Source organism: Glycine max, chromosome 2, assembly GCF_000004515.6.
Source record: "Glycine max cultivar Williams 82 chromosome 2, Glycine_max_v4.0, whole genome shotgun sequence".
In the NCBI taxonomy this organism is placed as follows: domain Eukaryota; kingdom Viridiplantae; phylum Streptophyta; class Magnoliopsida; order Fabales; family Fabaceae; genus Glycine; species Glycine max.
In genome coordinates, this window is record NC_016089.4 from 48,472,217 (window position 1) to 48,496,537 (window position 24,321).

General features: G+C 32.6%; 4 protein-coding genes and 1 pseudogene across 8 annotated transcripts; 3 read left to right on the top strand and 2 right to left on the bottom strand.

The window, feature by feature from the left end:
* The first annotated feature begins 720 nt into the window (after window positions 1-720).
* Window positions 721-2,882, top strand: LOC102664830 (pentatricopeptide repeat-containing protein At2g42920, chloroplastic-like; annotated as a pseudogene).
* A 152-nt stretch (window positions 2,883-3,034) lies between these two features.
* Window positions 3,035-3,795, bottom strand: LOC100788581 (AT-hook motif nuclear-localized protein 16). The gene has a single exon (XM_041013445.1). The coding sequence runs from the start codon at window positions 3,793-3,795 to the stop codon at window positions 3,049-3,051; it is 747 nt and encodes a 248-aa protein (XP_040869379.1). The 3' UTR covers window positions 3,035-3,048.
* A 3,692-nt stretch (window positions 3,796-7,487) lies between these two features.
* Window positions 7,488-12,678, top strand: LOC100789115 (uncharacterized). 4 transcript variants are annotated; one of them, XM_006575587.3, is made up of 8 exons: window positions 7,488-7,604; window positions 7,930-8,562; window positions 8,760-8,948; window positions 9,213-9,304; window positions 10,827-10,886; window positions 11,042-11,111; window positions 11,368-11,571; window positions 12,129-12,678. In XM_006575587.3, exons 2-8 carry the CDS (start codon window positions 7,948-7,950, stop codon window positions 12,525-12,527), a joined length of 1,629 nt encoding a protein of 542 aa, XP_006575650.1. In that variant the 5' UTR covers window positions 7,488-7,604; window positions 7,930-7,947; the 3' UTR covers window positions 12,528-12,678. The 4 variants fall into 4 exon arrangements, with proteins under 4 accessions (XP_006575650.1, XP_006575652.1, XP_014625935.1 ...); XM_006575589.4 differs by having other exon boundaries at window positions 12,292-12,441; XM_014770449.2 differs by lacking the exon at window positions 10,827-10,886.
* A 588-nt stretch (window positions 12,679-13,266) lies between these two features.
* On the bottom strand, window positions 13,267-19,124 carry LOC100777386 (uncharacterized). 2 transcript variants are annotated; one of them, XM_006575590.4, is made up of 5 exons: window positions 18,862-19,124; window positions 18,398-18,597; window positions 16,700-17,172; window positions 16,446-16,519; window positions 13,267-14,576 (listed from the first exon to the last, which is right to left on the bottom strand). In XM_006575590.4, exons 1-4 carry the CDS (start codon window positions 19,031-19,033, stop codon window positions 16,483-16,485), a joined length of 882 nt encoding a protein of 293 aa, XP_006575653.1. In that variant the 5' UTR covers window positions 19,034-19,124; the 3' UTR covers window positions 13,267-14,576; window positions 16,446-16,482. The 2 variants fall into 2 exon arrangements, with proteins under 2 accessions (XP_006575653.1, XP_003519544.1); XM_003519496.5 differs by lacking the exon at window positions 13,267-14,576 and having other exon boundaries at window positions 16,044-16,519.
* LOC100789639 (two-pore potassium channel 3) lies at window positions 13,523-15,488 on the top strand. The gene is made up of 2 exons (XM_003518460.5): window positions 13,523-14,523; window positions 15,080-15,488. The coding sequence occupies exons 1-2, from the start codon at window positions 13,523-13,525 to the stop codon at window positions 15,222-15,224; spliced, it is 1,146 nt and encodes a 381-aa protein (XP_003518508.1). The 3' UTR covers window positions 15,225-15,488.
* Window positions 19,125-24,321: the final 5,197 nt, after the last annotated feature.

The following is a 24,321-nucleotide window of genomic DNA, read 5'->3' on the forward strand; positions in this document are numbered from 1 at the left end:
TTTTTAGTTAATGATATTTTTTTGTTTTCAATCAAGGTGTGACACGGTTGGGTTGTTATTTGACTGTGACTTCTACGTGCAGGAGCAAAAGTGTCATTACCTATTGCTGCCATTTGATTGTACTACCAGCTTTTTTCATAATTTTAACTTTAACAGATTCCATGTTTTTGCTGTAAAAGAACGGTGGTCATGATATTGCAGCCCAACCCATGTCCCATGTTTGTTCATCTGCATAAAGGTCAAACTTTATTGAAGTGAACTAACTAATTGTATCAAAGTCATTAATTCCCACTGTAAATTACTTAGATCATGTAATACAAGACCTTGCCAAGATTTCACAATTTCATATTGCTTTTAAGTAAAATAATGTGATTTGTTATCTGTTGAGTAACTTGTGCTTCTTGATTGGCATAATAATATATATATATATAATGATGATAGTAAAATTCTAACCTTTACCAGCATTCGAACCGGTGCAATATGAAATTGCATGCAACAATTGCCATGCACACCAGGAATGCCAGTCTATAAAATTATAACTTAAAATCTTTTATTACTTAAAATAATATACGTTGGCCAAAAAAATTTCTCCCGAAAACTAAAGTTATTGTTATAATTATACAATTAATTCGGAAAATAATTTATTGTCAAGAATTAATAACTCAATTATTTAAAATGCAAACAATCATAATTGATTTTTTTTAATTTGATTAACACCAACCTTAGATTTGAACGGTCATCATCATCATCACCCTCCGTATCAAAGTTCATCTCCGACCAACCATGTCTCACCATGCTCCAAACCCAATGCACCAACATGAAAGACCTCCAAAAGATCCACGCCCACATCATCAAAACTGGCCTTGCTCACCACACCGTCGCTGCTAGCCGCGTCCTCACTTTCTGCGCCTCTCCATCCGGTGACATCAACTATGCCTACTTGCTCTTCACCACTATTCCAACCCCAAATCTTTATTGCTGGAACAACATCATAAGAGGCTTCTCTCGTAGCTCAACTCCACACTTTGCAATTTCTCTTTTTGTTGATGTGTTGTGCTCTGAAGTTCAGCCACAACGCTTGACTTACCCTTCTGTTTTCAAGGCTTATGCTCAATTGGGTTCTGGCTATCATGGAGCTCAGCTTCATGGGAGGGTTGTTAAGTTGGGTCTTGAAAAAGATCAGTTTATTCAAAATACTATCATTTACATCTATGCTAATAGTGGGTTATTGAGTGAGGCTAGGAGACTGTTTGATGAACTTGTGGAACTTGATGTGGTGGCTTGCAATTCTATGATCATGGGGCTTGCTAAGTGTGGGGAGGTTGATAAATCTAGGAGGTTATTTGATAACATGCTTACAAGAACTAAAGTTACTTGGAATTCTATGATTAGTGGATATGTTAGGAATAAGAGGCTCATGGAGCATTGGAGCTTTTCCGCAAGATGCAGAGAGAAAGGGTTCAGCCTAGAGAATTTACAATGGTGAGTCTGTTAAGTGCTTGTGCTCACTTAGGAGCACTTCAACATTTTGAGTTGAATGTCATTGTTCTCACAGCAATTATTGACATGTACTGCAAGTGTGGAGCTATTTTAAAGGCTATTGAAGTGTTTGAGGCATCACCCACAACAAGAGGATTATCATGTTGGAACTCCATTATAATAGGACTTGCCATGAATGGCTATGAAAGAAAAGCGATCGAGTACTTCTCAAAGCTTGAAGCCTCAGACTTAAAGCCAGACCATGTAAGTTTCATTGGTGTTTTAACTTCTTGTAAATATATAGGAGCAGTAGAAAAAGCAAGGGATTATTTTGCACTGATGATGGATAAGTATGAGATCGAGCCATGGATAAAACACTATACTTGCATGGTTGAAGTGCTAGGTCAAGCTGGGCTCCTAGAAGAGGCAGAAGAACTAATAAATGGTATGCCTATAAGAGCAGATTTTATTATATGGGGATCTTTGCTCTCATCTTGTAGGAAGCATGGGAATGTAGAAATTGCGAAACGAGCTGCACAAAGAGTTTGTGAGTTAAATCCGAGTGATGTGCCAGTGGTTATTTACTTATGTCTAATGTTCAGGCTGCTTCCAACCAATTTGAAGAGGCAATGGAGCATAGAATCTTGATGAGACAAAGATTGGCAGAGAAGGAACCAGGATGCAGTTCAATAGAACTATAGGAAGAGGTTCATGAGTTCTTGGCAGGGGGGAGGATACATCTTAAAGCTCGAGAGATTTACTCTTTACTGAATGACTCCAGTTTTGCACTTCAAGATTGATTATCTCCGAAGTGATGAACTTGTGAAATTTAAAAATCAATCTGTATGTAAGGAAGTAGCTTTAATACATAGAAGAGTTACAATATATGAGGATCTCACAATTGAACCGAATATCCAATTTGCTTGTACATTGGAATTTATAGTCTGATTAGGGGAAAAAAGTACCTAAAGTAGAAAGAGAAAGATAGGGGCATAGGGCAACGACATGAAATTCAAATATGCAAAAATCCATTTCATTATTGTTATATTATGTCTTCCCAAATTATTCCAGTCATATTGGTAATTTAATTAGAAAATGTGGTATCTGTTAAATCTTGTATTAATTTGAATCTAGGTCTGTCTGCAGGGCTAACCCAAGTATAAGGTGACTCAAACCCTTGCTTTAGGCCTCCAGAAAAAAGCTATTTAGTATTAATATTTATACAACCTTTACTATTAGCTGGTTTAGTGTAGTGATAACTAAAGTATGCTTTTTTGTTAGTGAAAGTAGTTCAAACATTGCTAGACTTACTAATCTTAACTTCTGTGCTTCATGCATGTTTTGCTTTGAAGTTCTAATACCAAATGCTGCAATACGCAATATTAACTCTGAAAAGTAGATCTTATTGTATTGAAAATCAGTACACCTATTAGTTTGCTAAAATAATTCTTAATACATCAGAATAAGCATATCATCTTGTTTTGCAATGTCAACCTTGGAAGACCCCTGATAGCTACACTGCAGTGCATTTTGTGGATGTGAGACAACTAACAAATAGTATGCTAAGTTTCAGGTTTTTGACAAGTTCTGCCCTGGTGCCCAAGAGTATATCTCTGGGGGCATTGTACCATTCATGAGCAGGTTCTGTGGCATTGCATACAAGTCAGAAATATCAAGATGGTGGGTGCGTCCATTTTGGTAATGCTGATTCTGCATTGCAGCAGCAAGTTCATCATCTTCCAATGGAAGGCGATCAAAAGTAGCATGCATGAATGATGCAGCCATGATTACAAGAGGGCCTGAAGCAATCAAAGCACCAACCACAGCACCCCCCACAACTTGCCCTTGAGCACCTGCCAAGTAAATTGTGAGGCCTGTGATCCCTGGAGGGGCTGGTGGGGGAAGGATTGACCCCAGCAGTGAAAGAATCTCGAATCGACCGTGAAGTGTCACAATGGCACCAGATGAGCCTGGCTGGCACAACGTTACATTCGTTACACAGCCTGTTCCATTGAATATGTAAAGGCCACGTTGCTTTCTCCTTGCAAAGTTAGACAAACTTTCATTCACATCACAGCCAGAGCTCACTTCCATGGCATGAGCCTTCAGTGCATTAGCACTATCTCTGGTGACAATTATTGGTGGCTTAGGTTTGTTTTTGGAGCCGGCCGGCCGGCCACGTGGTCGCCTTAAGGTGTCCCCTTCTGCTGCAGAAGAAACTGGTGAAACTGCTTTTGGGACTTTGGGAGATATTAGAGCTACATCCGTGCCAGACATGTTTGAGTTTCCCTTGTCTTGTTCTTGTTTTCTATCCATTTCACCAAACATAAGACACTTTGAGGAAAATGTGCAGTAACAAAGGGCCAATCGCTCTCTTCGTCTTCATAGAAAAGCTTAAGTAGTTGAATTATGACAAAAAAATTTATAGGACCCAAAAGAATGATTGTTTTGTAGGATGGAGTTAAGTAATACCAACCAACCACAAATTATTGTTTTTTGCATTACTCTGCCTAACTCTGACTAACTTGGCTCATGTCAATTGCCTTCTCCAACAGATATCTCATGGCATATAATTATTACGCTTTACTTCACAATCTTAGCCACCTACACTTCCTTTCTCACATTATAATAATATAGAATTGCATGTCCCTATGTTCCTAACATGATATGCCTGTTCAGTTCTGCCTGATGCATTAACAATTGAACGCTCGCCCTCATATGAATGATAAAAAAGAAATCAAGTTAGTGCAGAGAAAGAAGAGCCAGGGAGAGGGAAAGAGAGGGAATTTTAAGGGAACATTGAGTGTGTAATTCTGTTCTGCCCAGTAACACTGCAATTATTCTGTTAGCTCTGCAACTAACACTACAAACAGCTTTTGCCACACAAGCAACTGGCATCTAATTATAAAAAATGACAGAAGAGTGATATGTAGAAAATAGAAGTAAACTGCTAGTGATTTCTTGACCGGTTTTGATGCTCAAGTCTTGCACTCTACCAGTCTTCCACTAGGGAACTTTGGATTAATGGACTTATTTGTGCTTTTGTATTCATGAGGGGACAAAGAGGAAGGGTGACCGAGAAGAATGTCTTCCAAGGCAATCAAGTTCTTCCTGGCCTCTGTTGGATGACAAATCTTGAAACTCTCCTTGCTGCTCGAGGTCTTGTTCCGTGTCTGCTGAGTCCTGAGATTTAAAGAACGTGGATGGAGAATGCAGGTTGAGGAACCATGCAAACTACCGGCTTTCATCAAGACCAGGGTAGGTTTTGAGACTCAAAAAACGCCTACAGAGATACTAACAGATTATCTCTCACCAAAGTTCTCACATCGACAATAGAATGAACTTATATATCCTAATGGAATATGAACTCAGTCCTTACCAACTGTACTAACCTTTGTTGGCATTCCCGACATGGTCTGAAGCCTTTTGTTTTACACTATTTCTAACAAACTCTCTGCACCTTTCTTATGTTATGCATAACTGTAGAAGACTGGGAGAATTGAAAGGCTCTGGTGCTTTTGGAATCTTGATATGATCCAAGTCTGGTCTTGTATTCCACAGTCTTACCTTTTTATTGTTTGTTAACTGTTTTTCAGCAACTGAAACAATGGTCTATGATCAATGGTCATATTGTTTACCGAAATGCTCCGGTGGTCTTATTTTGTTCATCTACCCTGTAGCTACTAGTCTAAGAAAACTAAACAAGTTATTGGTGCATTGCACAAATATTTTCAAAGTATAAGTAATTTTTTTTAAGAAAAATTAAAACATATAAGGTAAATATCATGTTAGTAAATGTGATAAATTTACACGTATGAAGAAGAAAAATATTAAAAGTGCCTTTAGTATTAAAATAGGTACTTCATTAATATATAGTAAATAAATTAAAGATATAAGATTATTAAATTTGAAGAAGGAATTATGGAAATAAATAATTTGTAACAATATCTCTGTGTATATTAATTTAATATGATATACACAAATTACATGTAAATTCAATTTTAATAAGGTGATAATAATCTTAGAAAAAAAAAATAAATCTAATCAATTCGATATATCTAGATTGTAGTTTTAAAATGCAAGTCAAATTTTTAATTAAAATTAAGTAAAAGTATTTCAAAGAATCCACGTTGGCTGATTTCCATTTGGAAGGTCTCCCTTAGAGATGCTAGAAAGGAATCCACGTTGAATGCTAGGTCACACGCTTTTTACTGTGTATTCAACATTTGAGATGCTATACTAGCATCTAATTTTGAGGTCTTCCCATATACTTTTAGTCTACTGTCTAAGACACCTGATTAGTGTTGGGTCCTAACATTTACATCAAGATTGCTTTTTCTAGTGTCAACAAAATTGGACTTTTTATGGTTGCAACCTGAAAAAAAAAAATTGAGAATTAAAACTAATGAAAATTGCATAAAAAATAATTTTTATGAACAATACAAAAAGAATATAATTATTAGATTTTAATTTTCTTATGACTAATAGCGAGACTTAATTTTCATGTAATTTTTATATTTTTTTATTCAAACTTAGTCGTTTCTAATAATTTTGTACATGAATCTAATAAGACATATTTTATGTATTGAATCAATAAAAAAAGATTCAAAATCATATAAGAAGATTCAAAATCGTATAAGAAAATAGTTTAAACTAATAAATATTAATTACTATTTATTAATTTTTATTAGTGAAAATAATCAAAATTGTTGAAACTATTTTAAGGGTTTACTTGAGAATAAATTAAATTGTTGAAGAAGGATCACATGTATATGACATGGCATGATCAAAATTAAATAAAAAACATGATTCTTTTGCCAAAACATTCTTAAATTTTATATAAAGCAAACAACAAACAAACTATATAGAATAAACTGGTATCACGTGACACCAGATTGCTTGAAAAACTCACCTATTTGTATGTTCCCCCATAACAGTGGCTTCTCCAGGTTCTGACATAAACTTTAAGTATTTGACAATATTGAAAGATAAAGCTACAGTGAAACCTACGTCAATATACATGTAACATTAAATAGAAAGGGGTGATATTAACTATTAAGGAATAAAATAAGATTACCATTAGAAGTTGCACGTAATGTGATCCTTTCTGCACAACACCAGCTTGTTCACTCTCAGTCTTGCCTTCTCCACTTGACCAAAGATCGTATTCCTTACCACTTGAAGTTAAACTTAAAACATTATTCTCATCGAATCATAAAAAGGCTTTTTCCATCAAATTGTTGTACGTAGTTTGCTTTTAGAACCACTATTTTAAATTAATTATGCGAGTTATTATTTGAATTATTTAAGTTATTTAATTATTTGAGTTACTATATTTACATTATTTCAGTTTCCAACCTAACTCACCATAGCTAACAAAAAATAGTAGAACAAGTACGAAAGAAAACATCAAATTAAAGATAAAAGAATTCTTATCTCTATCCACCGTAATCATTTTTAGCAAAATAAAATCAATCACAATCACTATTGTAAATCTTGACAATCTCTACTAATTAATTACTAGAATTTATTTTCAGCTTATTAACTAAATAGTTCGTTTGATTGTCAGTATAATAAGATAAAATATAATATGAGAGTAGAATAAGAATAAAATATGATAACGTAAAAAAGAAATATATGATAAGAGTACAATAAATTTTAATCTAATCAAATATTTGGTTTGCGACAGGCAACAAATCAATAATAAAGTAATATAGAAAAGATAAAATTATTGTTTCATTAAAATTACATATATTATGGAATATGAAATTATTAAAAAAATTATAACTAAATTATAGAAAATATATTTTGTTGGAGTAATATTCTTCAAAATATAAACAAATTATATAAGTTTTTAAAATTATAATTATTATTCAAATAATTTTCTTTAAAAATATTTGAATAAGTAATGATTTAATTTTTAATATTTTAATTAAGAATATAATTTAATTATTTTTCAAAATTATTCTCTCCCTATATATAAATTATTTTTCGTATATCAATGGCAATGGCACGTTGGCGTTACATGCAAAGAGGTTGAGTTGGTGACCATGACCATCATAGCGGTTCTTCTCGTCTTCTTCTCCTATAAACAAAATGCCTAGCTTCTCTTCTCTTTGCTTCCAGTATGCCTCTTTTTTCTCAATTCCCTCTCCATTTCAACTTTATTCAACAGTTAATTTGTGTTAATTGTTGCATGCGGTTTTTATTTTTGTGCTTTGCATGATTGCATCCAAATTGAAATCATCATCATCATAATAATACTAATACTTCTATTTGCATACATTGCATTAATGCTTGTGGCAAGGTAATAGTAAGTTAGGAACCTTGTGATTGATATATTGATTCAATTTGTCTAGTTTCTGGGGTTTTATGTTGTGAATCATCATCGTGATCAAGCTGACATTAATTGTTCATTTCTTGTGATGACGATGCTTTGATTTTAATTAGCATTTGACTCTCTCGTCAATGGTTGTGGAGGCTCTAGTTCCTCTTCTTGAGAGCAACATGCAAGCTATGAATGAAGACTATTCAGCTTCATTTACCAGTAAAATGAAGAAGGAGGGGAATCACAAAACCTATTCTTCCACCAGAGATAGTAACAATAACATGCAGCAGGGTGGGGAACTTTGGACTAATGGACTTATTTGTGCTTTTGAATTCATGAGGGGAAATGGACCTACCAAGAAGAAGGATTATTGCTTAGGGAGAATTGGAAACAGTTTGAATGAATCAGATTCACATGGAGATGATTTTCATTTGTATTGCAAAGAGGATCTTCCAAGGAGATACTGGAGACCAATTGGTTGGGATAGAATTTCTGAACTTGTTCAGGCAGTGCATAGTGGTGATGCACAGCCGTTTGATTTCACGGATGATGAGAGTGATGTTCCTGTTGCAGATGTAGCGACTCCTTACTGGGAACGCCCGGTGGGGCCCACGTGGTGGTGTCATTTGGATGCTGCTGATCCTTTTGTTACTGCCTGGTTTGGTAGTTCTCGCTGGTTGCATCCTGCCATCAGCATCGCTTTGCAAGAAGAAAGTAGATTAATAAGTGATAGAATGAAACACCTTCTGTACGAGGTAATTGAGACTGAAAGTCGAATTTGCTAATTTTTTTTATTTTTAAAAAATTCAATTTGCTGCAAATCGGGTGTCTTTAGAAAATGTCTTATTGGTTGTTGTGCTTCTTTCAGTAAAATCAATGACTCAATGAATAGGTGAAAAGGCTTTTTGATTTTATAAAATAAGCTTTTAATTATTAGTGTTTATTTTGATAGGTTCCAGTTCGAGTTGCTGGAGGATTATTATTTGAACTTCTAGGGCAGTCTGCTGGTGATCCATTTGCTGAGGAAGATGACATTCCCGTTGTCTTACGGGCATGGCAGGCACAAAACTTTTTGGTGACTGCTTTGCATGTTAAGGGCTCTGCTTCAAATATCAATGTGTTAGGTATTTTAGAAGTTCAGGTCAGTTAGTCTTTTTGCCCCCTCATTCATCACAAACAGATATGGATCCTCTGCTGTTGTGGATCTAATCTAACCATTGAAGTTTATTAAATTTAATTGGAAGATGTTAATTTATTATATAATGAAATAAATTGAATGAATGGGATTTATGCAGTTCTGAGAGTAATTCTAGAGGATTGAAATACTTAATCAAAGAATTATTCTGCCAGAAGCATAATTCTTTTATTATTTTTGTCCTTGGTTGCCTTCAACTATGTTATACAGGAACTGCTGGCTGCAGGAGGTGCTAAAAATCCATGCAGCATTCATGAGGTTGTAGCACACCTAGCTAGCCGACTTGCACGATGGGATGATAGGTCAATACTATTTACATCTTGTTACCATTTAGATTTGTATTGGTTTTGCTGTTGATGATTACTGTTTTCCCTTTAATTTATATTTTTTTTTTCTTCCACTGGTAATTCTATATATAACCTCCAAATATAAGATAAACATAATCTTGATTGAATCTGTTGGAGATGGTGTAATTAAATTCACACCTGAACTATGAATATCCAAATTGCTAAGAGGGTGTGTTTATTAGACAATGCTTTTTTTTTTATCAAGGTAAAGTGTAAACAAATTGCGATTCTTCAAATTAAATCTGCTATGTGGATACAATCTCATAAATACAAGCATATATGCATAGGTATACTATTTCTAGATTCTATTGCTAGTTAGATATGATTAAATTACACACAGAATGGAGAAAAAAAAATTGTAATGAATATTCGAGTAAAAGAGTATGTACAAAATTTGGGAGAATATATGAAATTGCTTTATCTCCTTGTCGTCAGAATTTTAAGGAACATGATAAAGGAATCTGGCGGATAACACATTAAGACCAAATGTATGAAGTTCAAAATATGATTTAGGTCTATTTGGGTTGTCTGATTGTTGCAACTGGGGCTTCAACAACTACTGTTTGCAGTTGGCTATTCCTTTCCATAGTCAGCAATCATATGCATATATGCTAAAGAGAAACATACCGCATGATGCAAGCCGCCATGTTCCATGTGAAGTGGAAATTCATGGTGTATGATAGTCATATATGGTTTTTTTCATCCTCTTCATGAAAGTGAAGATTATGAATACTGGAAGTCTTCATCATATTTTATATGACTTAAAAAAAATTAATCTCGTAGTAGATTTATTTATTCTTGGTTTTTGTTATCCAAGAAAAAATAATAAAGAGAAAATGAGTTACTTTTGATTGGAAGGAACACATTGCCCTCTTGAAAAACATGAATAGAGAGTGAAACTAGGTTTAAGAAATCCATGACTTTCAATAGAAAGAATAAAAAGAAAGGCATTGAACAGAGAAAGATAGAAACCCCCTTTTTGTTTTTTCTTATTACTGTCAAAAAGGTTCTGTTCAGTCACAAGGTTCAGTCACATGGCTATAGTTTAGTTCTTGTAACTCAATTAGAATTTCCCTCATAGATCCTGCTTTTACGGGAATCAAATTGGGTAGTGAGCGTAATGGCTTTAGCTCCAGTATTAATTAATGGACGTGTTTTGTTTTGTTTTTTATTTTTTATTTTGATATATCTAGACTGAATTTGGTTGTAATATCACCCTGTTTCCTTCTTTCTCTTGAATTTGTTGTTAACAATATTCTCTGAAACTGATAAATTTTCTATTCTTAAAATCTGATGCTGTTATTAGCATAGGCTATATTAATCAGTTTTCTTGGTGATAATTATAGAAGTTTTGGATCTTTGTGAATGGTTTACTTTTTAACATTCTATCGCAATCTAAAATCATACTTAGTTGGGATCACAATCTAATATGCAGTGTCATCATAATTATTTCTTACTAATGAACAAGATATCATAGGTTGTTTCGTAAACACATCTTTGGGGCTGCAGATGAAGTTGAATTGATGTTTATGAACAGGTGATTGCATGTGCTTTGGACCACTACATATAAGAACTTTTGTTTTTTTGAAAGAATATACAAGAACTTAAGAAGTGTAGCATTACTAGCATAGGTGCGCATTTTATCTTTTTTGTTTGTAACTTGGTTACACAATGTTCTTTCCTTCCTGGTAGGAGGAGCCATGAGGATCTGCATCTGTTCACTATAATACTGAACCAAGAAATTAGAAGATTATCAACCCAGGTAATTATGCAGATTACAACATGACTAATACTTTACTGGTAGAGTCTGCTATAAACTTGTAACTTTGTTAAATAAAAATAAGAAATGTTGTAGAGAGTGAAACTTTTACATATCGCACAATTTCATTGATTGCACTGCTCTAATCATTTATTTAAATAAGTAATTATGTAAAAATAAAATAAAATTTGGTACATAGGTAATTATGTAAATTGTGTACCCAAAATTTTATATCCTTATCTCTTGTATGACCTTACAGGTTATAAGAGTGAAATGGTCACTCCATGCAAGAGAGGAAATTGTTTTTGAACTTCTTAAACAGTTGAGAGGAAATGCAGCAAGAGCATTGCTGGAAGGAGTAATGAAGAGTACAAGGCAAATGATTGGGGAGCAAGAAGCAGTTCGAGGTCGCTTATTCATAATCCAGGATGTGACGCAAAGCACAGTCCGGGCATGGTTGCAGGTTTTTAATTTTTTACCAACTACTGTGCCATAATCTATAAATTAGTAAGCTACAAATGTTTCATTGAATTCATTTATGTACCTGAGTTCATACAGTAGCTCTATAACTATAAGTATGCAAAGAATTTATTTGGCATTATTACTGGTGCACGATATTTTGTATCCAATAAGATGAAAATGATAATGCACTTGAATTGGCCATTTATCTTTGGAGGACTATAGTAAGACTTTAATTTTTTAATCGAGTTAAAAAGTAATTCTTTTAATATATTCATTTAATTGGCTTTTATATCTCTGTAGCATTCATAATGCAAACTAAAATTTGTAGTACACTAGAAGAGTGTGTGTGCGCATACGTGTATCAGTTAGTTAGTGTATACAGGATACTTGATGAAATTGTATAATTATATATAGTACTATAGTCTTGATATATATATGTATTCCTCTGCATGTTGGTGTCAATCCAGTTTTTCATTTTATTTTTATTCAAATAAAGAAAATAGAGAGAATAGGGGACTTCATTATGTTAGTTAATTTCACTCTTCCTACTTATTTTAGGACAGAAGCCTCACAGTTACCCATAACTTGGGAATATTCGGGGGTTGTGGCCTTGTTCTTTCCATCATAACTGGACTATTTGGCATAAATGTGGATGGAATACCTGGATCTTCAGGAACTCCTTATGCCTTTCTTCTATTCACCATGATCCTCTTTGTGCTAGGGGTCGTGCTAATTGGAATTGGATTGCTTTACCTTGGCCTGAAAAAACCCATCATTGAAGAAAATGTTGCACTGAGAAAGCAAGAGCTTCAAGAGCTAGTCAGGATGTTTCAACATGAAGCAGAAACTCATGCACAAGTACGGAAAACGGTGCCTCACAAGGCTCAAACTGCAGCAGTTCGGCCACCAAATGGTGCAAATCATCGTTTCATAATGTCAAAGTTGTGCAGTCACTAGATTTTTGTAGGGCTATGGATATATGGCTCAAAAAATTATCATGCTGTCTTTGTTGTTAGCCTATTAGGTGATACCAATAAAAGATATGTTGAAATGTAAAACATATTTGTTTCCAAGGTTGATTTGGCTTAAGGAATTATTTATCTCTTGACATCTTTGGGTAATAACTTTTAGGTGGTTGGATGAAAATGATTACAAATGAATCTATAATGACCCTTTCTGTGTTTAATAATAATAATGATTTAATCACTGAAGTAACTAGTTTAAAAAAGAAACGGTAACATGGGTATTTCATGAGTTGTTTGTTGTCCTTTGATGAAGTCTATTATCAGCCACCTTACTGGAACTGATCCCAACTGTATCTGTTAACTTGGTTAAATATAAGGCAGCTATCCTCTGCAATCGGACGTACTCATTCCATGTACACCTTTATTGTACTACTTTACAGAGATATGAAATCAGTTTTTTCTCCTCATTCATAATCTATATAATCAATCAATCATTTACAGCATTACAATATCAGTACCACCAAGGAAAAGTAGATGTAACTAACTTTTTTCTCCGTTAGTGTCCACTGTAGCTTGTCATGGCTCAGTCCTGGACACAAAATGTTGGGGCATACAATCAAGGGGTTCGTGTTCCACGTAGTTGGGATCAATTGGAATATTTAATGGCAGCTATATGGAATTTAGTGATTCGGTTCTAGTTGGGGCATATAATACAACAAGACACTTCAATATTAGTAGTCCGTTAATTTAAATTAAAATTAAAAATGTTCACTTGCTCTCCTTATTAGAATAAAATTTGTGCAAGGAAACATATATTATTAAATAAACCTATGCATGAGCTCTCAGTTGAGAGAAGCTATATGAGTTATGACTCTCAGCTACAACATACATGTATCCCCCATTCCTCTCTGTGGTTTGACTAGTAGTTGAAAGAAGCTGTGATACTAGCTTGTAATCACCAGTCCTCAACTGCAATTTGAATGCACCATGCAGGAGTCCCTCCTGAGATCTTGCTCTAGGAAAGCAGACTCACCAAACAGATCATCACCTGGGGAACTATCTATCCATGATCTTGCTCTTGCCCTTGCCCCATCCCTGTTCCAATCTAGTTCTCATCATGTCACCAATGAAGCCAAGACTTCTATGCACCTCATAGCCAACTTGGCCTTCAAGAAAGGAAAGTTTATCCATCGCTCTCGCTCTGCACCATCTTTATTATTCACTGACATGGGATTAGATTTTCAAGAACCATCTGAACCACACAAGTCATCAACTTCAATAGTGAGGCTATCTTTTCTTGGTGTTTTCTTGTATGTGGCAATTGGGGTGACAGTGTACATGACTAGTGGGAGTTTCAGGGGCACTACCACTTTCAGGCCTGTAGATGCTGTGTACTTTACAATGGTAACTCTGTGCACTATTGGATATGGAGATATTGTTCCTGACTCCACGTTTACCAAGATCTTTACATGTGGTTTCATTTTGGTGGGTTTTGGATTTCTTGGTTTTCTGCTCAATGGATTGGTTGCATACATTTGTGATACACAAGAGGCATTCTTGTTGAGCATGATGGATGAGAATAGATATAAGAAAATTCTCAGGACTTATATGGTTGATGAAGAGAAAGGAAGAATGAGAATAAGAACCAAAGTTTGTCTGGCTTTGGCTGTTGTGATTGGCTGCATTGCTATAGGAACAGTCACAGTGCACTTAGTTGAGGACCTGAATTGGGATGACAGTATTTATCTCTCCATTACTTCGGTTACAACGGTTGGTTATGGGGATTTTTCTCTCAGAACAGTAACCGGAAGATGCTTTGCAATTATATGGCTTTTGGTAAGCACACTGGCAGTTGCCAGGGCCTTTATATACCTTACTGAATATAGTATTCACAAGAGAAATCGTAAGATGGCACAATGGGTTCTTCAGAAGAAGATAACCTTATCAGATTTAGCAGCTGCAGACCTTGATAATGATGGATCAATCAGGTATGCCTGAATGTTTGTAGTCTCATATAATATCTTTCCTTGTTGTTTTGTCGCTTGTATAATAAATGGATTAAAGCAGAATCAGTGCATTGGTTACAAAGAGAGTTATAAGAAGTCAAGGCCTAATTAAAAGCAAGAGTAAACAGAATATTACTAGAAGTTCGTGGCTAAAGCCTGTTTTAGTCACTTTGAAAATAAGAAATTGTAGGATAAATTAGCAAAGGGGAATCCCTGAGTATATCAGGTTCCTAGAACATTTCCTAGTTGTTTTAGCTTCACAAATCACAGTTAAAGAAGCAAGATGGGGACAGAAATCAAAAGACCATCATCATCTCAGACCAACCTTAAATCAAGAAATTATCATGTTTTGAAGAGGATAAATAATATATTTCACTCTTGTCCCAATGCTCTACTGTAAATTTGTAACTTCTTAATTAAAAGTCCTTGCACATCTCTCTTATGGCCATATGATTTCAGTTCAGTATAGAATACTGACTACTGAGTTATATTACTTTCATTCATTTTTTGTAACCATTTTTTAGTTTTGTTGGTGCAGCAAGTCTGACTTTGTCATATACAAGCTTAAGCAAATGGGGAAGATTACTGAGATAGACATTCTGCAAATAAGCAAACAATTTGATTCCTTGGAACATGGCATGTATGGCAAGATTACTCTTGCTGACCTCATGGATACTGTCTAATAAATCCAAACATATCTTCTAAAAGGGCAGAGCAGTAGTACACGAGACTGCCACTATTGTAGAGTGTCTCATGTTTGCAATCTTATCCCATGAATAGAGTGACTATTTCTTCTACTAAAACTAGAGACTATCATTCAGGCCACAAAGATAACCTTAGTGTTATCTCATCCTTTATTCTTTTTTTTGGGTCAAACGTTATAAGTGTATTGCACATCATTACCAAGCATTTGCCCATACGCATGAAATACGGATATTCAGTGAACAGAACTATAGAAGCATTGGCCTTTACTTGCACCAATACTTGTGAAAATTGAAAAGCATAAGGTCACGGGTGCCCATTATTATTTGTACTTCTTAGTGCTAGTTCTATTTGTTTCTTGATGTGATGTCATACTAATGTAAAAATAATACACAATATGGATTTTTGTGGTACTCTATTTTGAAAATCAGCAGCTAAAATAATAGCTATAATACTGAAACAAATTGTTTAGTCAGTCACTGATTAATAAATGAGTTAAACTGTAAACACTTATCATGGCTACTGTTAACAAAATTTACACGAGTCCAGAAACAGAAAATTTTCATCCGCAGTGGCAGAAGCTCCTGATATCATATAACGTGTGCATCATGGATTGTGTAAACTCAAACACATGATGGGGATTTATGGTATTGCATGAAACAAATATATTAAATACGTGAATCATGGAAGCCATATTTAAAACTAAAAAAAAAAAAACCCACACCTTTTAGCCTGCCTGATACAAAGTAGATGCATGATTTAATATCTAATTTCTTATGAGTCATGACAACAATAAGAACTTTAGGCGGTAACCTGCAGGGTAATTGACGCAACAGTACCTTACACACAAAGGACATCTCATGCAATCCTCCAAAAAAACTTCACTACTACGTACATTTATGAGACAGAATAAGGTAAAAAAAAAAACTTTGGAATGCAAGTTGAAGACAGGGACAAAGACAAGCAACTTCACTTGGCTATCCTTATTCCTTGGTCAAATTTCTCAATCTGTTGCTCCTCCATCACCAAACAGATGATTGTGGGTTGGAAAGAATAGTGGTACATCAACACCTCTTTTCATTTTAATAAACTAATAATAAGCATCTCAAATGTGTCTTTCCTGTTTCCACATTAAGTGATTAAGGGATACAAGAAAATTGTGGCATAGTTTTTTTTTTTTTACAAATGGTGTTAGTTCTCACCTGGAAGCAGAAGATGAGTTGAGCAAAACAAAATTGATTAGATCCTCAATTTTGCCTCCTTGGTACTTCTAATTCTGTAAATTTGGAAATTTGAAAGTGTTGCATTATTTTTCTTTATTATTTTCTCTTAATATGAATATATTCATAACAATAATTCAAAATCACTAGAGAGCACCTACTCTAAATTGATTTTTATAGCTAAATCTTCAAAGGAGGCAATAAGAATTATGCTTTAATAGATCGAAGGGCTATACCTCTGTCTAATGCCATGGATGCTCTCAAGGAGTTCAATTGTTTGTTGCAACCTAGAATTCTTTGGTCTCTCTTCATTATCCAGTACCAAGGTTGAGACATTCAAAACAGTAACTAGTTCGGCTTCAATTTCACTGAGTTTTTTATCTATATGTTCCATGAAATCCTCATAAGAGGATATTTCTGACAAGTTTCTGGCTATATATTCTTCATTTGAAGTGCTGATACTAAGGGATTCCAGAAGATTCTGAGTCTCCTTATCATCCAGTGGACTTCCTTCACTTTCGATAGAAAGTTGCACATCCTGAATATCACTAAATTCCATCGTATCAGGATCTGAGTCATCCTTAGTGACATCATTTTGAACTTCCTCCTTTGGAGAAATAATTCGAACTGGACTTGAAGCATCTTCTGTTGAGTCTTCAATGTTCACAGTAACATTTCCAATTAGCTGACTTTCTTTCAAAGATATTGCCTGAACCCACCATACGTTTCTTTCATTATACAGTTACTAAAATATGAACATTTTGAGTAAAAGCAACAGTAGCATACAGAGTGTGGGATACACATAGATGCAAAACAAACAAATCTTTTAAAATACATGAGACATTCAACACTAACAGTCTAGGTTGACAGGCATAGTTATGCCATCAGTCAGTGGAATATACCGAAATACAGATTTAAGAGAGAAAAATTGAGACAATCATTGCAGGTAGTCATTATTTATTTTTGAATCTCTAACATAAAGGTTATATACGGTTAAGTGGCCTACGTATTAACAGTATACTTTTAGAACTACAAGTTACATTGGTCTAAGAAGCTTGATTACCAAATGAGGATATATGAAATCCTAGTACATAATTTAACTTCTTATATGAGTTTTGCAGCAAATCCCAATTGTCTAATGTAAGCAGTGTATGCTTTTATGTATTTTGAACTAGTTAATAAATGCCATTGTACAAACTATTTAAGTCCATACAAACATTATATTGGAGTTTGACTATGAGACTCTCCATTTTCAGACTAAGCAGAACCAAGGAAAATTGATGCCTTTCAAATAATTTGTGACAGGTAAATTCAAAAGCAGTTTGGTTTTTTGCAATGTTGAAGTTAATGCCACCACATCCATCAATTGATTTCCCAGAGACTGATATTTAAACAATTTCGCGTGGTGCATACTATATATAACAGGATAGCAACAAATAAGGCTGAGGACATACACTGAATTGAAGGAAGGAACCCACTTTTCATCATCACTTTCTACAAAAGATGTTGATTGCAATTCTTTGACAGCAAATCTTTCTATTGAGATACAACCAATTCCAAAACAATTTTATACAAGAAAGGAAGAGTTTATATAGAAATAACTTATACAAACCAAATGAGAATCAGGAATCCTCCTCAAATGAGCATAGAGAACAAATTGATATATGCAGAGAGAAGAAAGCAATAGCTTGAGAGGGATACACAGTTCCTTCTGAAGGTGAGCATGCCTCTACTAGCAAATAAATCACGACTTATTCACAAACACTTAAAATAAATCCCTTCCTCAAACATATTTGCCATACATTACATTAAGAATCTAACAGAGCTGTTCTCCCTAAATGTATTAATATTGCCATAATTACAATAGAAATTAAAACTGAACAACAAGATACTACTATAGTACTGATGAATTCAATAATGAATATACACTTTACCTCACTTAGCTTGGTGGAAAGCTCATCGAGCAATTCAATGCGTCTTTTAGACTTGTCTAAAGCCTGCAACACTTTCTTCCTCTGAAAAAGCATTTCCCTTGCATAATTTTCCTGCCCCTTTTGAATGCTTATAGCTGCTTGTTTTTTAAGCTTCTCTGCAGCCTCTGACAGTCGCAGAAGCCTCAATCTAGCATTAGTTGCTGTTAACCATCACATACAATTATTTCACTATAAGCCTCAATCCTCAATCTTTACCTAACAAACCCTTTAGACAGCAGTCCAATTTCAATTCTTTTGGTGAGAATTGTAGTGGAAAAGTAAAAAAATTAAAACTTTAATCATATTCATGAGACTGGCTGTAATGGGTGTTGTCTAGGAAACATTGGTTGATTCAGATAGAGAAAGTAACTCAGAATGAAATAAGCATGAGCAAGAAGAATAAGAGAGATGGGTAAGAAGGGTACCCTTGGTTCTGGTGGCATCAGCTTCTGCATGAAGTTGATCAAGTTGAGAACGAAGTTGGTCTGTGTTGATGGTTGAAACTGAAGACGAAGAAGAAGCGCAGCAGCAGGTGGATCTCCACCTAGGAACAGCCATCATAGGCATAGCTGTCACTCTGACACAGTTCAATATCATCTCTTTCTCTTCTATGCTCCACAACGTTAGACTTAGACTGTTAGACACAACGCACAGACAACGCGCACAATTTCTGTTTCTCTTACATTGGCTAAGAATTTAGATACGAGGTTAATCTTTTTTTTTTTTTTAGAGGAGGTTAATAAACCTTAACATTTCTCTTATTAACTTATTATTGTTAGGGTCGAGACTGACTATTAATGAATTAATAAATAAATAAGTTCTTATTAAAAAAGTAATTGAATGTAATAAAAATCATAATAAGAATATGGTAAAATAAGTTTTTTTTCTGATTTATTATATAGATTTAATTTATTCTTTTAATTTTTTAAATTTATTTAGTCATTTAATTTTTAAAATTAATTTATTTTGATTTTTTAATTATTTTTTTTCAATTTGTTCTTTTAATTTTTTAAACTAATTCATTCCAGTGAAAAATATATATTTTGTAACGATTTAAAATAATTTTATAGTAATTTTAAACTGTAACAAAATATGATTTTTTATAATTTAGACTGAAAAATCAAATTAAATTAATTTAAAAATTAGATAATTAAATTAAATTTAAAAAAATTATATGACAAAATTAAATGTAAAAAATAAATTAAAAAACTAAAAAATTAATTCAACCAAAAAAATATGTCAATACTATTTTAAACAAAATACTTCCTTTTTTTTTCTTGTCACAGATCTTATTAATCATTGTCCGTAAAAAAAATTAAAAATATAACATTAAATGTTATAAATGCACTTTTAATGAGAGTTTTAATTAAAAATTCTGTTTACATATTTCTCAATCACTTCCCTTGGGTAACGATTGTATGGAGAATCTTTTGTTATGAACTAAATAACTTTTTTAAGATTTAAATTGTTAAAAATAGGATTCATGGAAATTTTATATAATATTTGTTGCTATTATCTAAATTTTTTGTGAATAATATGTTTATAATCAACTATCAGAAGAAAGTTAATAACTATATAATAAATTATTACAAAGTTTTTATTTTCATTTATTCATATTTTGAACTCATAGTCTATGTTTATAGTGACACGTTAAGCGCATTTACTAAAAGAGCTTAATCACACATTACATGTAGGGTAACAACACTACACCAATACTTACATAACTAACTACACATGATATCTTTCGGAGAATCTTTGAATCAGTGTCATTATCAATATTTAACTAATTTTATCGCTAATGATAAGTTCAAAAATACTATAAATACCTTGGGTCACCCTATGCAAAGTAAGTTATCACCTGATCTCTCCTCTCTTGATTCTAACCCACGCTAACTTGAGTGTTAGAATAATTATAGGTGACATTCAAAACACCACAAACTCACAGAAAACCAACATATTCCTACGAGGTTGTAAGGCTTGTGATTACTTTCCCTTAAGCAAAGCAATTTCATCATTTCCTCGGGACATATCGCACCACCCCTTAATCCGCAACAAATGAAAGTCCTTTTACAATCATATATAGGATAGAATTATATATCCCTGTGGATATATGAGTGCCTAACTTCATGACAAGCTATGTACATCCTTTATTCATAATGACTAGCTCTAGAAGAGAGAAAAAAATGAACTTGTTAGAAGAAAGGAGAAGGGTGGTTGCCATCAAGGAAGACACGATGACATAAATTAAAGGTCAAGCTTTAAATACAATTCACATATGATTTTATGAAAATTTCACACGATAGACTTTGTATTTAGAAGTAGAGGTGACCACAAATTCAAACCAATCTAATAATTTAGTAAACTCAATCAATTCAAACCAAAAAAATTTGATTGGTTTAGACCATTGGTTTAAATTGGATTGAAGATGCAAATTTGATTATTTTGGGTAGGATCTCAAATTTTGATTTTGATAATCCAATCTATTTCGTATTTAATCCACCCAATTACTTATCATATTTTATTATATATATATATATTAAAACTTTTAGAGTTCGGGCCTTTTGGCCTAGCTAGTCCAATTTTTTTTACCCTAAATTCAAGATAAAATAACATTAAAATAATCAAATAAAATATAATAATCAAACCACAATCTTAAAGAAGAAGAAAAAAAAACTAGGTAACTTAATTATGTAATTTTTTAATTACAAACGTAAGAGTGGTATTACCCTTTGCGAAGCTCAAATTTTTTCAAAGTTAACCATTTTATATTCAAAAAAAAAAAAAAACTTCCCTTTTTAAAGAAATAAAAATCATACAAGATTCTAAACTAGAATTATACATCCTTTTTCTTAAATAAATAGATAAACTTTCTTCTTTATTCTTTTCACATGCAAAAACAAAATCATAATTATTTTACACATTTGGTTAAGAGTAACTATTCTTTTAAAACGTCCATCATAGGATATTATCACTTTACTTGTGTATTTAGCTCATAAATCCAAACTTCAATTCTGAAGACATTTTTTTTTCTTTTAAAAGGGGCTTCATCAATGTTATTTCTAAATTAAATAAATTTTGGTGATAAGTCTCATTTGTTATTATCTCATTTTAAAGTTTTATTCGCCTCCATCATGCTCCTGATTACGATAAATAACATTTTAAAAAAAATACCTAATACCTTCTTGTTGACATGAATTTTTTACATTTTTCATTGAAAACTTAGATTATAAATCTAGATACAGAGAAGAGAATCACATCCTCGATCTGAATTTTTTTGCTTTTAGCATTGAAATTAACATATATTGTACGGGGGGATGAATGTCACAAGTCGGGTTGAAGTTACCAAGTCTAATCCAACATAAAAGCACTCAAATATGTTAACAATTTCATGCTCCTCGTAAAGAGTTTTCCATTCTCAAAGAAAGAAGGATAATGATGAACCCAGGAAATCTTGCTTGCCATCCATTTCTTTTGATTTTTTTGGTCAACACAACATATATATTAAAGAAAATTAACTTTGATATAATGTAAGATTATTTAATAAATAATCACAACAAAACAAAAAAATCACTTTAATTAAAATTTTAATTTTTTTAACATAAGTGAATAGAATATAATTTATTGATAATTTAAAATTATATGTTTTAAACAATTTAATCTAGTATTCTTATTTGAGCTTAATTAACTCATGTAGTTAAACTAAAAATTTCAGCTTGTAATAAAATCATGTGGTTCGTGGTCAGGCGAAGTCAAGGGACAGGCAATGCAATGATGCTACGACCTCTAAATCCTCTAAATTTTAGTTTTTTTTTTCTTTATCTCTAATATATATGAATACTTTATATTGACTTTGTACCAAAAATACTTAATAAATACTTGACTAATAAAAATATATTTATTGATTATTCATAAAATTCCGACTCTTCTTATTAATGATATAATTATAAATTACTATATATTATGATATCATCATACTCTAGAGACTATGCTATCACGTAAATAAAATTCTCGCTAACTATTTTATGCTTTAAAATACTTCATCATTTATGTTTTTGTTCAATTAATATAAAAATCTATAAAACTCGATCGACGAGAAATGAAATCAACCGCTAAATATAAATATTTGAAACTCCCGCGTCAAATATTCTTAAAAGAATTAATTGGACACCACGAAAATATAAATATTTGAAACTCCCGCTAAATATAAAAATCATGAACTATGTTTTTTCATTTTTGTCATAATAAACCTTATGTAATATGACTCTCATACGTTGATTAGCCAAAATATAAAAATTATATCAGGCGTGACACGTTCTAATATACTAGTAACATGTAAAATTAAAAAATAAATAAATAAATAAATACATGAATCCTAATTCTCTGAAACAATGAAAACAATAATTAAAAGGCGTTGATCCTCGTTTTATCAACGTTCCTTTCAGCTTGGTTTGGTGGGGTCATTTAGGATGTGTTGAATGGGCGGTGCTCTGATTGTTGGGTTTGCATCCACCAAACAGAAGAAAAGTCTTTTCTTCTCAGAATTAACTGTGATGGAAATTGGGAATTGAGAAGGAGCAGACATATTATTCAACGGTTTGTCTACAAAAGGGAACCTTTTCAATTAAAAATAGCTCTCAACTCTCATGTTTGTAACAAACAGCTTTAGCTTTAGGTTGAGGGTCTGTTCATCAGTGAACATCCCAGGATTCAATCGAGGTTTTTGTTTTCAGCTTTACTATACATGCGAAAGAATGGATGTCAGAAAGTTGAATTATATTCAACGATTGAATTTGACTTATTTACCTGTAAAAAGCTAAAACTTTGTTATGTTAATTTTTTTTTTCCGATTATATTTTGCTACTGTCACTTGTTAACAATTTAAGAAGTAAGTATTTTGGTTTGTTTTGTAAAAATATTCGCTTTTAAAATGAGTCTATTATATTTTAATCAGATTAATTAACTTATATTCAAATATATATATATATATATATATATATATATATATATATATATATTACAATCAAAATCTAATCAAATAATCTATTTTTTTAGTTTAAGTTATATGTTATTGTAAAATATTTTTACACAAATATACAATAGGAATTTACCCAATCACCACATATATTAATTAAAAGAATGGTGTGGTAAAATTAACGCTAACAATATATATATATATATATATATATATATATATATATATATATATATATATATATATATATATATATATATATATATATATATATATATATATATACACACACACACAAATTAAGTTATTTATTTTCTTAAAAAACTTAAGCAAATAAAGAAATAGTGAGTCCTTTTGACATCATAGTAGTTACACTGCCTCCTTTACAAAGACAAGACAGAATAAGAATTGCACCAATATAGGCTTGATGATTATTTTTTTTAGAAGAATATAGGCTTGATAATAAACTTTACAGTCTATATCTTATATATATGGTGGCAGATTAATTGTCAATATATATATTATTATCTCAAAAATTGCTATTTTAGAGTCTCCTAGTCCTAGTCTACACTGATGACATGGGGAAAAAACAGTCTTTAATTTCTAATGTGAATTGAAAAAGAAAATAAAAGAAGGATAAGTAGCCATGCATCTACAAAAGATATCAGACCAAAATTAAATTAAAGGCGTTTTCTACTTTTTATCATATAACCTAGAAATTATTCGATGCTAGATTTCTTTTCCATCGTAAATTCCGGTTAGGAGACACTTGAAGGGGGGCAATATATATCATGGAAGAGTGTGAATGAATAACAAAATATAAAGACCTAAATAACGTATTAAGGATCTAATTAATTCGACAAATGGTAGGCTTTGATTCGTCTTATGAGACGCCTGAAGTTAATTAATAATT

Excerpts from the sequence above, each read along its gene's own strand:
- LOC100789115 (XM_006575587.3), top strand. The coding sequence starts at position 7,948 with ATGGTTGTGGAGGCTCTAGTTCCTCTTCTTGAGAGCAACATGCAAGCT. Across the intron at positions 10,887-11,041 it reads GAATTGATGTTTATGAACAG|GAGGAGCCATGAGGATCTGC; the intron begins GTGATTGCATGT and ends CCTTCCTGGTAG. Across the intron at positions 11,112-11,367 it reads TTAGAAGATTATCAACCCAG|GTTATAAGAGTGAAATGGTC; the intron begins GTAATTATGCAG and ends ATGACCTTACAG.
- LOC100788581 (XM_041013445.1), bottom strand. The coding sequence starts at position 3,795 with ATGGATAGAAAACAAGAACAAGACAAGGGAAACTCAAACATGTCTGGC.
- LOC100777386 (XM_006575590.4), bottom strand. The coding sequence starts at position 19,033 with ATGATATTGAACTGTGTCAGAGTGACAGCTATGCCTATGATGGCTGTT. Across the intron at positions 18,598-18,861 it reads TGATGCCACCAGAACCAAGG|CAACTAATGCTAGATTGAGG; the intron begins GTACCCTTCTTA and ends GATGGTTAACAG. Across the intron at positions 17,173-18,397 it reads TTTCCACCAAGCTAAGTGAG|GCAATATCTTTGAAAGAAAG; the intron begins GTAAAGTGTATA and ends TGGTGGGTTCAG.
- LOC100789639 (XM_003518460.5), top strand. The coding sequence starts at position 13,523 with ATGCAGGAGTCCCTCCTGAGATCTTGCTCTAGGAAAGCAGACTCACCA. Across the intron at positions 14,524-15,079 it reads GATAATGATGGATCAATCAG|CAAGTCTGACTTTGTCATAT; the intron begins GTATGCCTGAAT and ends TTGTTGGTGCAG.